At 42.0% G+C, this 15972-nt stretch overlaps 2 protein-coding genes across 2 annotated transcripts in view; one reads left to right on the top strand and one right to left on the bottom strand.

The window, feature by feature from the left end:
• The window catches only part of SLC39A10 (solute carrier family 39 member 10), a 79641-nt gene extending 75071 nt beyond the window's left edge, over positions 1-4570 (top strand). Inside the window, exon 10 of the mRNA XM_090045211.1 lies at positions 1456-4570. Within this exon, the coding sequence (XP_089901337.1) occupies positions 1456-1614 (159 nt within the window). The 3' untranslated portion in view covers positions 1615-4570. The remainder of the gene's footprint in view (positions 1-1455) is intronic.
• Positions 4571-4774: 204 nt separating this feature from the next.
• The window catches only part of DNAH7 (dynein axonemal heavy chain 7), a 226187-nt gene continuing 214989 nt past the window's right edge, over positions 4775-15972 (bottom strand). Inside the window, exons 60-64 of the mRNA XM_090045212.1 lie at positions 14403-14633; positions 8153-8305; positions 6975-7152; positions 5443-5546; positions 4775-4983 (exon numbers count right to left, since the gene is read on the bottom strand). Of these exons, the coding sequence (XP_089901338.1) occupies positions 4777-4983; positions 5443-5546; positions 6975-7152; positions 8153-8305; positions 14403-14633 (873 nt within the window). The 3' untranslated portion in view covers positions 4775-4776. The remainder of the gene's footprint in view (positions 4984-5442; positions 5547-6974; positions 7153-8152; positions 8306-14402; positions 14634-15972) is intronic.

The raw sequence follows: 15972 nt of genomic DNA, 5'->3' as shown, positions 1-15972 counted from the left end.
ACCTGCTGGAAATTTGAAAATTCTGGATTTTTGAAACACAAGGAAGGTGCTGCCTGGCCGGCTGGATGTGATGGGGAAGGGAAGCTTGCATGCCGCAGCTGCCACCACCATCCACCCCCCGTGCCACTGCTGCATGTGTGGCCACTGCTACTTCCCCTCCCACTCTGTGACCGGCCACTGAGGGTACACTGGTCAAAAGAAGTTGAAAACCCCTGATGTAATGTATTTTTATGAAATGCTGGATTTTTGAGAATTCTGGAATTTTGAAAACCGGATTTATGAGGTTATACTGTATTTGCTGCCAATTCAGTACTTTTAGGTATATGCAAGTGCATATGCAGGTATACGCATGTAACTGTGTGACAGAGCTTAGGAGGCTTTTAAATAGGATTATAGAATTTTTCTGAGAGCTTGCATACAGAGAACTATTACTATTTTCCAACCAGTAGCTGTAAAATATGGCAAATAAATGTCAGGAACAACACTATCAATGTAAATTCCTCTACATAAGGGGTGCTCAACCTCCGGCCCATGGCCAGATGTGTCCTGCAGAGCCATCACATCTGGTTTCCAGGACTTCCCATGGGTCAGGAAATTCGACTGCAGGAGAGCAGTGGCTATTAATATGGCCACCCTCCCTTCCCCCTTCTCCCCTGCCAAAACCCACCCCATGCACCTGGCTGAAGCCAGGCCCCCTTCCCCCTGCAGGGCTGGGCTGGGGTCGCACCCTTTCCCCCAGGCCAAGCCACGCTCCCATGCCACATTTCCCTCCTGTGCGGCCAGGCCCGTGCCCCTTCTGCCCCTCCTGTCCATAAGGTGAAGTGAAGCCCCTCCCTTCTCCTGCAGGGCTGGGCTCTCTATGCACCATTGCATGGCTGGATGCTGGCCCTTGTGCCAGCCCCAGGTGCTGGATTGGGGCCACCATCCAGCCTGTGGTTGGACCAGGTATTGCCATCTGACCCACCAGGGAAAAAAGGTTGAGCGCCACTACTTTGTATCTTTAGCATTTTAAATATTAGTACTCAAAAGTACTAAGCATATTCAAACTTCTGTTATAAGTGTTTGAATAGAATTATTTAACCTGAAGGAACAGAGCTCAGAGGACAGTTGCATACTGCATACCCTGAGGAGGTTACCACTGAAACAATAGCAACACAGGGGAAGCCAAAAATGCTTTGGGGTGGTACAATGAGGATGCTCTTTCGTAGAGTTTCTTTCACCTTTTCTTAAAATATATAATCAGTTGAAAATGTTCATTATGAATGTCAAGGTCTGGTAGAGTTTTATTGACTAACACTAGGTGTGCTACCACATTGATTATGCATTAGTTTATTTTTATAACTGAATCCTGGAATCACTGTTATCCATATACCTAGTTGTGTGTGCCAATTTAACAATAATAATATAACAAAAGTGAAATGGCTGTTTTAAAATTTTCTTCTTTCTTTTTCCCAGCTTCCAGAAATGCTTCATGGAGATGGAGATCATGAGGAACATGGATATTGTCCTGTGGGACAATTCATTCTTCAGAATTTAGGTTTGCTCCTTGGATTTGCTATCATGCTGGTGATTGCCCTTTATGAAGATAAACTTGTGCTCAACATCCAGTTTTGACCTTTCTAGTGATCTTTGTGGTTATGATAATGTTACTGTATGGCTTTGAGTCTGCACTGTTGTACTGTATACACATTGCTCAGAGAAAAAGCAGTGGCTTGCACTACTTACACAAGTACAGTATATTTGTTTCTGCGTGGGTTAACTTCTGCTGCTTTCTAACAGAAGATAATGATGCGCACAGTGCATCTTCCAGCTTGACCTGAAGCAGGAAATGTGAAAAACAAGACATGAACGTAAAGTTCTTGTGCTGCATTCAAAATGTTGTGTAGTTTTTACAAATTAAAGCACACAGTGAAAGACTTGTTCTGGTGCTGGAAGTGTCTTTTGGCATTACAGCTGGATAGAACCTGGGAAATTCGTACTTGTGCATAGACGGGCATGTCTTACATGGCCTCTATTAACATGTGCTTACTCTCTGCACAACAGTATGTACTACTCTAATAATTATATTTTACAGAGAGGACATGACAAGGAAATACTGTAGTGTTTTAACTTTTAAAAGTCCAACAATATTTAAATCTTGTTGGGACACAGTAATCTGTATACTATGGTTATAAAGTTTGTGCTAAGGAGGCAGACCATTGCAGTACACAAAGATCTATGTGATCCACTGCAAAGTGCAGTTGACAAAATGTTTTCCTGACTAAGATTTATTTGATGTTAGTTCCTTGGTATGAGTAGGAAAATGCAGAATGTGGTAGACTTAGTGTTAGCTTGGGGAAATCCCTGGTGTCAGAGTCAGTGGACTGAACCTGGTTCTCTGCTGCAGAAACTAAACATGTATTGTGTGCCACTTGCAACATAAACTACTGAAAAACTGTGGCTGTGAGTGTGGGGCAAACTCTCCTCTAACAAGTGATCCATAATGGAATTTCTCACTTTTAATAGCTATTTTGGTATATATTTTTTCCTTTTTATATTAAAACCTTAAAGTATGATACTAACTCTTGAGCCTGACTGCATAGGTTAAAAATTGTCCTTTCTGTGCAGTATGGGTGGGTCATTTATAATGCTATAGTATCAGTTTAGAATGTATTTCTTCAGTGTCTTGGCATCAGAGCTTTATAGCACCAGCCATTGCTGGCAATAGACTGTGTGCTAGAATATTCCTATTTCCAGCATCAGAGTTAGTTGGGTTTTTTAAAACATTTTTGTTACATTTTTGTTGTGTTGTTGGTATCTAGGGTATATAAAAGCAGCTGTTATTAAGTACCAGTATGGGTGAGTAGGGAGGAATAGGCTGAACAATCAAAAGCCTTAACTTGCTGGAATCAGCTTATCTTTGATTGCTTAGTGCCAAGGTGCTTGTAATGCCAGACATAGATTTGTCTCTTGTGTACCCCTGTCTCCTTCTAAAATTGTGAATTTGTGAGAAGTGCAAGCCCTGCTAATTCTGCAGTCTGACTTGATAATATAGTACCAGTCCTAAGCATGGTAGTAGCCTTCTTTTAACATGCTGTTCTAGTCGTCATTTATATGTATGCAAGATAAGCAGTGTATTGACTATGTGCAGCAAGTTTTGTTTCTGCCTGCTTGGCGCCAGCGTAGCTGCTAAAATGTACTGGTTTAACACCTTACCTAGAGTCAGTATCTTCATTCCACTTCTCAGCTAATCCCTGTTCCTGTGGCCCTTTGCTTTTGACTCTGCAATTTAGCGATCTAGCTGTTCCTTTTTTTTTAACACAGCAGCTCATACTTTTTAATTATAGTAGTTGGTTCTTGCTGGTATTTGTTTCTAGTGCAAGAAACAGTATGAAGGGTCCAGTTCAGTAAAAGATGTGGTTACTTCTGGGAAGAAACCAAAAATCAAGGGTCCAGTCATGTTGTCCCTTGGTGCTCAGAATTCATTGAAGTCGACAGGATTCCTGCATGCAGGAAGACTACAAAACCTGACCCTAACTAGCACAGATGTCATTTCAGTTGGTAATGGTGGATTTTGGTAACTTTAAGATTTTGGGTGAAGTTTTCAAAAGCACCAACTGGAGTGACTTGGGTCTGTCTGTAAATAACAAGCTCCAGGCAGTTTACCCTCTTTAAGGCCCAGATCCTAAAAAATATTGAGATGCTATGTCACTCAGAGGTTTTCAGAAATGTTGCCCATTGACTTTTTTTGAATTTAGTGCTGCCAAATAGAAGTTGGTCATTATGTAACTGAATTGAGATTTTTGAAAGATCCTCCTGCGTTTATGCTATATTTGTTTTAATTCTTTATAAATGAAGATTCTAATATTTTGGGTAGTATATTTACTTTTCTCTTAGTTGGAATGCGTTAGTTTAATATACTGCCTCTACCAAAAAATGCTTCACACTTCTATTCGAGACCTTTTTCATATCGAAGTTTTAGGTACTGCATATTTTCCTTAAGAATGGAATCTGTCTCCTTATTTTCTAGTATTTATTGCACATTGTGAAGAGCAATATAATAGCCGTGGCTTCTTCTTGGACTTCTGCCAGTATTGAATTCCAGACCATTTTAATGTACAACTAAGTCATGTTACAGACGGTTCGATTTCCACCACGTTTCTCCTTAGCTTCAACATTCCATTTTGCTTGAATCCAGTCTCTCTTTTAACTTGTATTTGTTGGAGGGCATAAATGTTACTTGTATATTACAGTGCTGTCACTGTGTGACATCCCATATGAATTTTGATGTAGATCACATTGCACTCAAATCAGCTGTGATTATGCGTAGAAAATACTGTAGTAGCTAGATGCAGTGTGAACTTTTTCCATTAACAATGAGTCCATGGTTTAACAATGTGATTATGGTCCCATAAAATACTCGCAGAGCTATCAATCTTTTTTGTTATAACAAAATCATTTTTTTAAATTTTATAAAGCTGGAAATGATCAAATGCTGTTTTGTTCATTGTCAACAGTGTTGTGTTCATTTTATGTGTTCCTTATTTATAAGGAGCTTCAGAAAATAAAATTATTCAAGGAGCAGAAATAACTGGTTGCTGTAAAGTTTTATTATACGCAGCTATTGTATATTTTAGTTGGATTTTTAAATGAATTGTGAAAGGCACGTATCCATTGCATAAAGGATTTATTTGAAAATGTTTTGATTCCTTTGAAAGCAGTCATTTAAACACTGAAATATATTTTCTGCAAATGATGATTTTGAAGCACAAGCATCTTCAGATATCCATACTAAGATTATGAATTAAGTTGGCACAACAGTGCCACGCCCCGTCCAATCCAGTGCTCTTCTGGTTTATCCGAAGGCAGAATCATTGCAATCACAAAGTTGGTGGAATGTCCTGTAGTGGACAGGGTTCCTCTTCTCTCGCTGGTCTTGTACACGGGAGCAAGGTAGCTTGGCCGTTGTGGGATGTCTGATTTCTTGCAAGGCTTCAGCCACATCTGCAGTAAAACAGGATAAACTATTTACCTTGACCAAAGTGCACTTACAGTTACCTTGCAGAACTTTTTCAATATGGTCAGAACTCAGTAAACACTTCAAAAAATTGTTCTTCACCACTGATTTTTTTTGTAGCTAATCCTAAGTGCTTCCTTTTACCCCAGACTTCCTCCTAATTGACTTCAAAGCAGATTGATTATCAGCGGCTCTCTGGCATTTCCAATAGTATTCAAAATATTTTCACTTTAGATGAAAAGATATGCTGGGTTACTACATAAGTTGCCATACAGGTAATTATGTGAAGCCAGTGACTAACTTGCTCAGCTGGCAGAAGCTTATTTTTACTTACTTAATAAGATGCAGTTTTCCCAGTACTTTAAAACATGAACACAACAGCCTTAACTTCTGATTGGTAGTAATTACTCTTCCCTATAAACCCAATTCATGTGAAAAATATTTACCACAGGTATAGTGTCATAAAGGATTTTCGGATAAGATTCTCCTAATTTCTTAGTTTTTCTGTTCCAGCGAGCTCCATCCAAGAATAGTCCCTGAATGTAGACACCTGAATTAATTTTCAAAGAAAAATACAATAAAGCAGAAAGTGAAGTTTAAGGAAAAGGTTTGTTTTGAGACATACTGTAGAGAACAGTGTGAAATGAAATTATATACTTAAGCTTACACTACAGGGAATAAACCAGAATACTTATACTTGTAAGTGGTACACAAATATCTGTTCCATATATTTGTTTCTGTTCTTTTGCATGGCACAAAGGATACTGCCCCTATCCTCTGATGGGGGTATTACTGCTGTGTTGGGCTCCTCATAAGGCTGAAGCCAACTCTTACACTTTTCTAGTAATCCCTCACGCAAGGGATGGAAAGGAGCAGTCAGCACCAGAAACTGGTGTAAATCACTTAGGTAGTTTCAGTTGATATATGGTACTGAAAGTCCTTAATGTGTGAAATACTGGTCAAAAAATATAGTTACTTTTTACTGTCTAACTTTCTCTGAATGTTAGTGGATTTCAGTTAACGAATACACAAAGAACAAGCCATATTTTAAAAGAATAAATGTAAAATTGGACAAAATCGCATATTTTCATAGGTTATTTATAAAGGTATTGAAGGTTTAAAATTGAATGTCACTGTACTGTCTCCGTATTTTAATAGAAAATAACATGGCCAAACAGAATCACCTCAGTCTCAAAGGCAAAAATATTCCTGCCTTGCAGTGTAGAGAAACTGGGGGCTCTGCCTACACTGGGATAGGTCAAGCCTCTCACCAGTTCTTGGTTTGTACAACTTAGTCTCATATAACCCTTCACTGAAAATTTAAGACTGCTGTCCTGATTTTTGGTGTTAAAAGCTGAAAACCATTCAGGTGAATCTTCTATTCCACAGAGACTCTTGGCTGCAATGAGACTAAAGGCAGCGAGGGCATCAACATTTGTACTCTAGTAGGATGTGTAAAACTTAGCACCAATTTATTTGTTATTTCTAAAGCTATTTATAAGGATTACTGTCACAATGTGCTTCTGCACAATAGTTTGTTTCCGCTGGGTCGGCAAACTATCCTGGGGGGTAAATAATAAAATGATGAAATGAAAAAAGTAAATGTAGGCTGAATACAGTATTAATTGAGATTTTCCTATATACTAAAAAAGTTGTTTATTGGGACTGGGTAAAACTCTTGGTGGGAAAGAGTTGTAATCAATGAAGCTGCAGTATACTGTATGGAACAATCCTACCCAGCAGGTGCATTGAGGTGGTAATCTTTGTCCTACTAAAAAGATGTGATACAAAGGCCTCTTGTAGAGGCCTTCCTTGGACGGTAAGGAATTAACAAGTTTCCTGCATTTTCCAAGCTCCTGTGCAGTAAATCAAATACATAATTTGTTAATACAAAGAATTCATCCACCCATAACCCCTGAATTGAACTTCCTAACTTTATACCAACATAAGTTGCTTAAGGCTTTACATGTTTGTTTACCATCTTCAGGAGCAATTTTGTATTCCTTGTCTTCCAGCACTTCATAGTCAAAGCCTAGCAAATCTATTGGAATGGTGTATTTTCTTGCATAGTTCTGCTGGGCACCGGTTAAGAAGGCTTGAGTGAAGAAAAATCCTGAAAGCCAAAAGACTGGAGGAGTTCCATTTTCATACCACAACTGTGCAGCAGAGAAGGGGAGAAAGAAGCTAGAATTCATCTTAAAAACATTAGGAATAAAAACATCATAAAAATCCTGCATTGCTTCATGAACCAATATTAGTCTGGGGTGTTATGTGTTATCTTCCTCCTCCTTAAACTGTAAGCCTTTTTGGTGTCAGGGATCATACTGCACATGTGCATGCTTGGAGGGATGGTGCCTAGCAAACAGGTGAAGAGAAAGATGGCTAGCACTGATACCTGGGCCCTGAAGGAGAGCGAGAGAGAGAACTGGAACCGGGGACACCATATCATTTATTTATTTATTTCCCCCATCTTTGGGGTAGCATAAGCAGTACCATTCTTCTTTACAGTGCCTTTCTCTTCCAAGCAAGTTTGTTCTTTTCTCTGCTGAAGCTACCAACAAAGACTTAAGTTGGTGTTGGTGCTGATGTGAGCTACAGGTAAGTGTCCTTATGAACTGGCTGAGATTACTAATCTATTAAACAAGAATCAGTTTATTATTTTGTCAGTACGGAACACCACTTTGGAAATCCTCTGTAGTCCAAATGTGAAAGTTTGCTTGGTTCTCGGCTGACCCCATGTAGCCATCCAATTCCCAGCCAGCCTCATATTTAACCCTAGTTACTATACATAAGGGAGTTAAAAAGATTTCCTAACTTCAGCCAGTCAACAGTATTATTAACTTTCGTATCTAAGAAATTATATTCCTTTAACTGCTCTGAACACTGCCAGTAACAGTTGTCACTTAAGAGGTCTTTAGTGAATCCATTGCAAGTGATATGGACATTTTAATGCCATGTACAACTGTCTTAACAAGGGTGTATGATACTTTGCAAATCTTAGTTGTGTTCTGTGCACTGATGAACAAATTGCTGTATGTTGAACTTCAGTTCAATTAATCATGCAGAGACAACATGCGTGTCTACAAGTATAACCTGAACCAGAAAACAAAATGACTCCTATCAGTCAGAAGAGGTTTTTTTATAGCGTGTGCTCACCTGTAAGAACTTTAATCTGGCAAGAAAATCATTCACGTAACTGCCAAGTGGTTTAAGGCTTGGGTAAGACTTGTTCATCCACATTCCTGGAATTTTGCCTTTCAAAATGCTGTCCACCACTTCTTCCAGTTCAGCAGACATCACCACTAGGCCCTAAAGTAGAGTTTGGAAAGTAAGATGGCAGAGTAGTTCTCATTCCATATTTCAAAGCACACTGCCCATGTTATAATAAAAATAAAACTATTATCCAAGTTTCATACACAACAAGAGAGACCATTTGAATCAGAAATTCCAGAGGGGATCAGATCTGCAGGGTCCTGCAGTCCTACAAAGGCCAAGTATCAAATGGTTCGATATAAGAGTAAAGCACACAAAATGAAATGACTACCCATACTGAAAAATTCTTCCAACCCATTATTAGAGCTCAGGAGCATGATGTTTTGTATCACTTCAAAAACTTTTTTTTTAAATCCTCGCTATCGTAACTCTATGTGTTCTCATTCTTAAATTATCTCTCCCTCCAAATCTTCCAAAGTGCTGTACCGCATAACAGTCAACTTGTAGTTAGTTATTTTAAACAGCTTTCCTTCTACTTTAAGTTTTCTGCCTTTGTATTTTTTTTAAAAGCCTCCTCACCTAGCATTATGGGCAAAATGAAACATGGGTGGTCTCAAGTTGCCCTTCTCAAGTTGTTCTGGTATTTTGAATGTCTTCATCATGGCTCTGATGCATCTGCAAGTTGCCTCTCAGGGCCCAACAGTACTGAGCATCCTCACCTCTCTTTAGAAGCAAGAGAACTGTGAAACAGCTTTGTGGCAACCAGCCCAAAAGACATTACATACAGGTGAATATTTAACTTTCAATTTTTTTTTTGTCATATTTATTAAAAAAGTGGTGAGAAGAGGTATCATTTTACCAAATGCTTTGGCTTTCCTTCTGGCATACTGTAATGAAATCCTGATGGCTCATATGATCGAGTTTGTGTCCATAGGTACATTTTTTCAAGTATAATGTAGGGATTTGGGCTCCACAAAAAAAAAAAAATCTCTTTTCAAAAGCAACTTAAACTATTTAAAAGTCACCAAGACTTTCCTTCTGGGCCAACATCCTCAAGCATGTTTACCCTTGCAACACAGGAAGAAGGTTTAAAGCTGTGAAATGCAAGCAGAGGCAGGTGCCTACCTGCAGTCTCAAGGTACTTAAGGCAGGATTGCATAGTAAACTTGCCATATAGTGGCACTGCCAAGCAGAAAGCACTTCAAATGGGCTAATTGTCATTGCTGATTAGCTCACCCCCCCCCCCACCTTTATTAATTAACTTCTTCACGGTGCTGCAGAAATGTGGCTACACTGCATCCAGTTTAGGAAGCAGCCCTCTATGGCCCAGCATGGTGTGCTTGAGGGCTCTACTACCCGGATCATTAAATTTACTGTGCTTAAGCCCTGGAGAAATGTAGCAGCTGAGGTCTACTTTTTGCTTGGTATTTGTGATTGGCTACCACAGTGCTCAGCTCAGTGTGCTGGCTTTTGAGGCATCCATTCTTAGCTTCCCGCCCCTTCAACTCACTGTACTGGGAGCTATAGGCAAGAGCCAATTTCACCCATGCTGTAGTTACTGACCAAGACCGATTTTATAGGGCTGGGATCAGGCAGCTGATTCTCCTTCCCCTGGCTGACCCCCCTCATTGCCCCACAGTATGTATACAGTAGGATTTAGGCACCTTCAGAAATTCATTCTGTTTCATTCAAGCTTCTCCTATGAAGGCAAATGGGTGAGGTTTGTCGTTGGTTTGTTGGTTTTTGTGTTGTCTCCCCAGGGTGGGTTCAGGGTGCAGCAGCCCACAACTGATGCATGCTGCAGCTCTTTCAGCTGCACTGACAGCACCTTGAGCAACTTCCTTCCCTGAGAAAGGTAGCTAGGCTCACAGGTGAGCCCCGACACTCCTGGATGGGCAGACAATTTGTGCTCTCCCTACTAGCTCTCAGCAGCTTCAAGCAGGTGCTGCTACAGATTGCACAAATACACCATCCCCACTGGCCTCTGTGCACCACCAGGACACATCCCCATGGGTGCACCTCCACCCCATCTGGACCGCTACTAGCTCTCTTCCCACGCTACCACAGGGGAACAGTTCTGCACTGACGGTGGCACTGGGCGTCAACTGCGCTCTCCCAGTACAGAGGACAGTATTTTAAAATTCTCATTCTGGGCTCACAGCAGCACCACGTGACCTCTCCCAATAGCTGAGTTACTGCCAAGAGGATGGTATGGATGCAGTGAACTGGTGGGGGTGAGAGGCAGCAGTGCCCCACACACAGAGCTATAGCATACGTCTCTTGCTTCCCCACAGACTTAGCAGGAGGGAAGGCCCTAGCCTATACACATTCTGGCAGAGGTGCCCTCAGTCTCAGCCCTGACCATATCAAACTTGGCTTCTGTCCTAGAGGCTCAGAGAGTGGAAAGGTAGGGTCACTGTCTATGAGTCACCTACCCTGGTCTTTGTCCTGAAAGACCTGCCTTTGGCCCTCCACCTAAATCTGCCAAAGGAATGATGGCGGTTGGCTGTAGCTACCATCAGTGGGTCATTGTACTGCGCCGCGCACACTGCACTGTGAGGAGGAGGAGGATCCCTGGCATCCTTCACCAGGAGCCATGTCTGACTTCTATGGTGCTTCTTTTCAGTATGGTAGCACGCAGGCCACTCAAGGCTGTTCCCTCCCTGCCCCACCCACCATCTTTTTCCTCTGCTTCGGGCAGTCTCTCAAAACACCCAGGGACACTAATGCTGAAAGACAGGCCAGTGGGACTCCCATACCCTGGCAAAGCAAGGCCTGCCACACCTTGTCTCACATAAAGCAGCTGCACGTAGCCACAGGGATACCTGTAAGTCAACCATTTCAAAGGTGAGTTTGGGTTGGGGCGGGCAGAGTGGGGGCATGAAGGTGGTAAGGATAATATGACCTTGCCCCCTGTGGGAGGAGGAGGTGCAGACGGTACATCCCAGAGCTGTGCCTCACCAATTAGTCCTCCGAAAGCAGCTTACAAACACAGCCAAGGTAGCAGGACAGCTCTACAGTTAATGACAGACAGCAGCTCCTTATCTGTAATACTTGTTGAAAACAGCCAAGAACGCTCTATCAAAGGCTCTGGCAAGCTCCTGGGCCAGGCAGCCAGCCAGCTACAGGTTGCTTCACTGATGACTCCCTGACTTCACAGGGCTGATTACATCAGAAACAAAAGTGGATCTCCCAAACCCAGCCCCACTGCTGATCTACTACTCTGTGTCTAGGCACATGTCCACGCAGATGCCAGGGGTACCCATCTGATGCTGTGTAATAACTGGCTGACCAGTCTCAAAACGTACTTACGAAGCAATGGTTGCAGCCAGCCCAGTGCCAGCAATCCAGGACATGCACACAATGCTGGTAATGTCATGAACCAAGCCATCCAGCAGCAGAGATGAGGATGCCAGCGCTGTGAGGCCCCTGTATATCACCTAAGCTTCAGTCCCCAGGAGCTGCAGGCCATTAACTGACTGCTCCACACCAGCTCCAATGCACACAATTGCTTCTAGAGGGAGTGGTGAACAGAAAACCAGAGCTGGTCCATACTGGCCATCCAAAAAAAACAGAGACAAGCTGTAGTGGGCCAAAAATGTGCCTGCATCAAGTAGAGAATCAAGGGAGCTTTGGCTGGGAGGTGTTTATTCAGGTGCATGTTGCTCCACATACACCTGGCATCTTGGGAAAGATGCACTAGAGTTGTACCTCCAGCATCTACTAGGCCATTTCTGGTACAGGTCTCCTTCCTGGCACAGAGTACAGGACTCAGCATGTCACCCTGGTCACATGCTCACAGTACTCTGGTCTTGGGGAATCTGCAGGTCTGGAATGATAATCTAACCTTGCCCCCAGGATGCCACCCTACACCTTGCCTACATCAGCTCACATCTCTAATAATGAGCAAGCTCAGTGCCTAGCCTCAAAGTATGACAGCAAGTATCTATTTGTAGCTGTGGTGCAACATATAGTAGCCCTACAGAGAGGCATGACAGAAGTTTGCTAGCAATGCTGGCAAGGGTAGGTGCCTGACTCCTAGCCTCTCGCATGTAGCGCCTCCTACAGCCAGGATCACCAAGCTCGGTTCTCTCCGGCCCTGTGCTGCCATCACTTCCAGCCTAGAAAGTAACTGAGCAAGGTAATGTATCTAGGGGCAGACAAGAAAGGTTGTGAGTGGGGGAGAAGCGGGGAGTACAGCAGATGCAAAGGCCTCTAGCGAACACCTGGTGGAGACGGGTGCCAGGAAATCCCGCGCTGCGTGACACAATCCAGACCCCAGCAGCACTGAGCCAGCTACCACAGCCAGCCCACCACTCACGGGAAAAGAGAGCCTTGGCTCATGATACCATACCACAATGCCCTTCTAGTTCTTAGTCTTCCAGTTGTGGTCCCGCCAGTCATCCAGCCTGCTCCATACCTAGTTTTCTATTGTGTCTGGGATCACCTCAGGAACCAGTCCTGCACTGGCTGACATATGCTTGTTCTACTTGATGCTCACCCTAACAGCTGCCTCAGACTAACAAAACTAACAAGGGCCTTTACGTGTGTGGATTAGGCAAGGTCTGTGAACAATCTGGCTGCCAAACACCCCTGCAATGTACACCTACTGGTTGCAGTTCAAGCGTGACTAACTTTTCCTGCCCACAGACAGAAGCTGAACAGGCATTGGCAGAGTCTAAATCACTTTGAGGTGTAAAAGGCCTCAACACCTGAGGCTGCTGATATTTTTACCTACTAAGTTGCATCTGCAAAATGTGCACAGATGCACAGCAGCAATTCCAGAATCAAAATAATATGTAAAAGACCAAGTGTGTTACACAGCTAATTGACAGGTAAGTGGCACTTGGCTTGCTTGTGATTAAAATGGGATTCTGCTGTCGGTGCCTGATTTGGGTGTTGTGAATCCTACTTGGTGGCTAGCTGCCTACAGGTTAGGCCCAGCAATCCTAACCATTGCAGCACCTTGCTGCATTCACTTTGTAGAGCTAGCCCTAGAAGTGGTCTGTATTCCTAAATTGCTCAAGTACTTTTCACCATTCATGCTAAGTTTTAAAGTGTTAAAACAAAGGGGAAGTAGCTTCTTTGCAGAAACCAAAACGGTATTTCTCTGTTACTCTTTTAAAGTTGCTCAACACACATGTAATATATCCACTTGGAACCTCAACTCTTTGAATATCTTAAGTAATAATTTATTTTGTTTGTGTCTTTGTCATTCTGTCTGTCATGCTCAAAAAACTGTATCTGCGCTCACTTTTCTGGACTTTCAGTGATTGATTTCAATTAGTTATGGTGTACTCTCAGTATCCAAGCAAAAATTGTCCCTTAACACCCTTACTTGAATTTTGACCCGTAACACCCTTGCCAAGGTGAGGCAGAGAATAGACAGCAATTGAATATAGAAAGAATGCCACGAGTAGGACAAACTGCAACAAATGAGCAAAGAGGACATTGTAGAAGAGATGCAATGGAAAGGCAAAGGGTTCGCACTGACAATAGAAGACAGGCTGAAAGAGTAGAAACAATAGGTTCACTGAAGACAAGACTGAGGAACATAGTTGTGGATTGATAAACATGGTGTGGCAATTTTGTAACTCTTTAAACTTCCAAGCTGAAAGACCATCAGATAGCCAGTTCCGGGGTTGTTGTCATGAGGGTAAAGTGATTCTGCCTCCAAGAAGACTGTGTCCGGAGTATTTGCGGGACTTGATGATGAATTGAAACAATGAGCATTACCAGAACTTTAAAACAAACAGTCAATTGTACAACAGTGCATTGATTGTTGAGCAAAGGTCATTATGATGAGATGTATGCTTTACGGACCACGTGGTGGATTGAACCCAAATGCATCATGCATGGAAAATCATCGATGTCTGAAGAAATAGCCGAAGGAGGAGACACTTGGAAATGTTGATGGATGCCCGTTGTATAGAAGAAGACCAGGCAGAACAGCTCAAATTGATAATGAGACAGTGGATAACAGAAACGTGGTACCCTACAACAAATAGCCTATTTTTTTGCCTGTCATTTTTTACACGCTTTTACACTAATATGTTAATAATTTCAGAACCTCTATATTGCATCAGATTAATGGCTAAATCCTGTGAGGTGCATGGTACAACTGAAGTGAAAGCTCAACATGTCATATGACCTAGCCCTAAATTATTTGTTTTTAAGTTTTGACAAAGCTCACCTTGATTGCTTTCTGGATGTTAATGCAGGAGTCTCTGATGGTATGCAGCAATTTGTTAAATCGCCCCATTTCTTGGACAAGTACAGTGTTCATACTTTGTGTGTAGGTGGTTGGGTATCTCCTCATTGCAGCCTCAATGTCAAAGTCTGAAGGAAGTTTGCTCTGGATGTCACTTGCCACTTCACGAACAATTTCATCTGTTGATCTTGCACCAGAGCCTGATGCTCGAGACTATAAGTAGCCAGAGGTAGAAAAAGAAGTGATCGTGTGAATTTCAGTGAATATTTAAATGGAGAAGCACATTTAAATTATTATTAATGAATTAGTATGGAGATGGCCTTATTTGTTCTAAGGTAAATGCAAAACATACAAAAGGATTAATACATTTTTTAGGTTTAGTTACAGTATTATGCCCTCCAAGTATATTCAGTAGGCGGCGATGTTCTAAAATAAGTGTTGCATCACATTATTTCTCTGATTAAATCCGTTGTCATTTGCAGTTTTGGAGTAGCAGGAGTTTCTCTGAAAATCACCTGGTTATAAAGAGTGATCACAAACACAAAAAGCCAAAGTAACATTCCTCTTGGGTAGCTTTCTTTAGGTCACAAAAAGTCGGGGAATAAGTAGAGAGATTAAGAGGCTGATCTTGTGCCCTCTTAAATCAATGTTCACGGCAACTCCAGTAAACATAGCATGGGATTTTCACACTAGTAGTGATCAGTCCAGCTAGGGTTGTAATGTGCTGGCATAACTTTTGAAGAAAAATTACACTGCTAACACTACAAAGTTCAAATATTTTATGAATAAAGGGAGGATTTTCTGTACACTAAATGTAAGGAAACAAAGTAAGTACAACATTTTTACTGTTTTTGTGGCAATGCATGCTACCTCACACATATGTGATTAATTAAAATTTGCTCATTTCTTTCACAATGCTGTATGCTTTATTATATGTAAGACTCTTACAGATGGACAGCTTGTCCTTTAAAGGGAATGTTTTTCAGCATCTTCTGTGACACTTCAGAGATTGCTGTCAAAACTCTGATGCTGCAATGACTTGTGGCTCATCCTCTAACAGGAAAGTCATCACGAGGAGAGTCACACACATGTTTGTGCCCTAAATTAGTGACTCATCCATTGTTTACATGCTTTTCTAATGCTACGTTAGATGCTTTAATAATGCCTTTTATGTTATATTTGTTAATATTACAGCTAACTTAGTTAACTTAGGGCTTTGACCTAACTCTTCTCCACATCTTGATACTGAATTTCCTTAATTTTAAGATAAGGGGTTCCCCCCATTTAACATGGGGGAAAGCCTGACATCTTAGAAAAGTATGAGGGCAGTGGTGGGGAGGATGGTTGCTATAGCTCAGGCTCCAGCCCCTACCCAAAGTCCGGCCATAGCTGTAACTGCTGGCCACCCCCCCCCACTGTTGCACCCCATCATAGCCCCCTGAAGCCTCTTCTCCCTTAACCTCTCCTCGCACAGCTTCTGCTCCTCAGCCTGCCCTTCTGCATCCCCTCCTTTCCCTTGCTCCTCACCAGCAGTTTCCATGCATGCTGCAGT

This window comes from Crocodylus siamensis, chromosome 4 (assembly GCF_052110815.1).
Source record: "Crocodylus siamensis isolate JL-2025a chromosome 4, ASM5211081v1, whole genome shotgun sequence".
In the NCBI taxonomy this organism is placed as follows: Eukaryota; Metazoa; Chordata; order Crocodylia; family Crocodylidae; genus Crocodylus; species Crocodylus siamensis.
The sequence above is the reverse complement of the archived record's forward strand: the minus strand, read 5'-3'. Positions and strand labels throughout refer to the sequence as shown.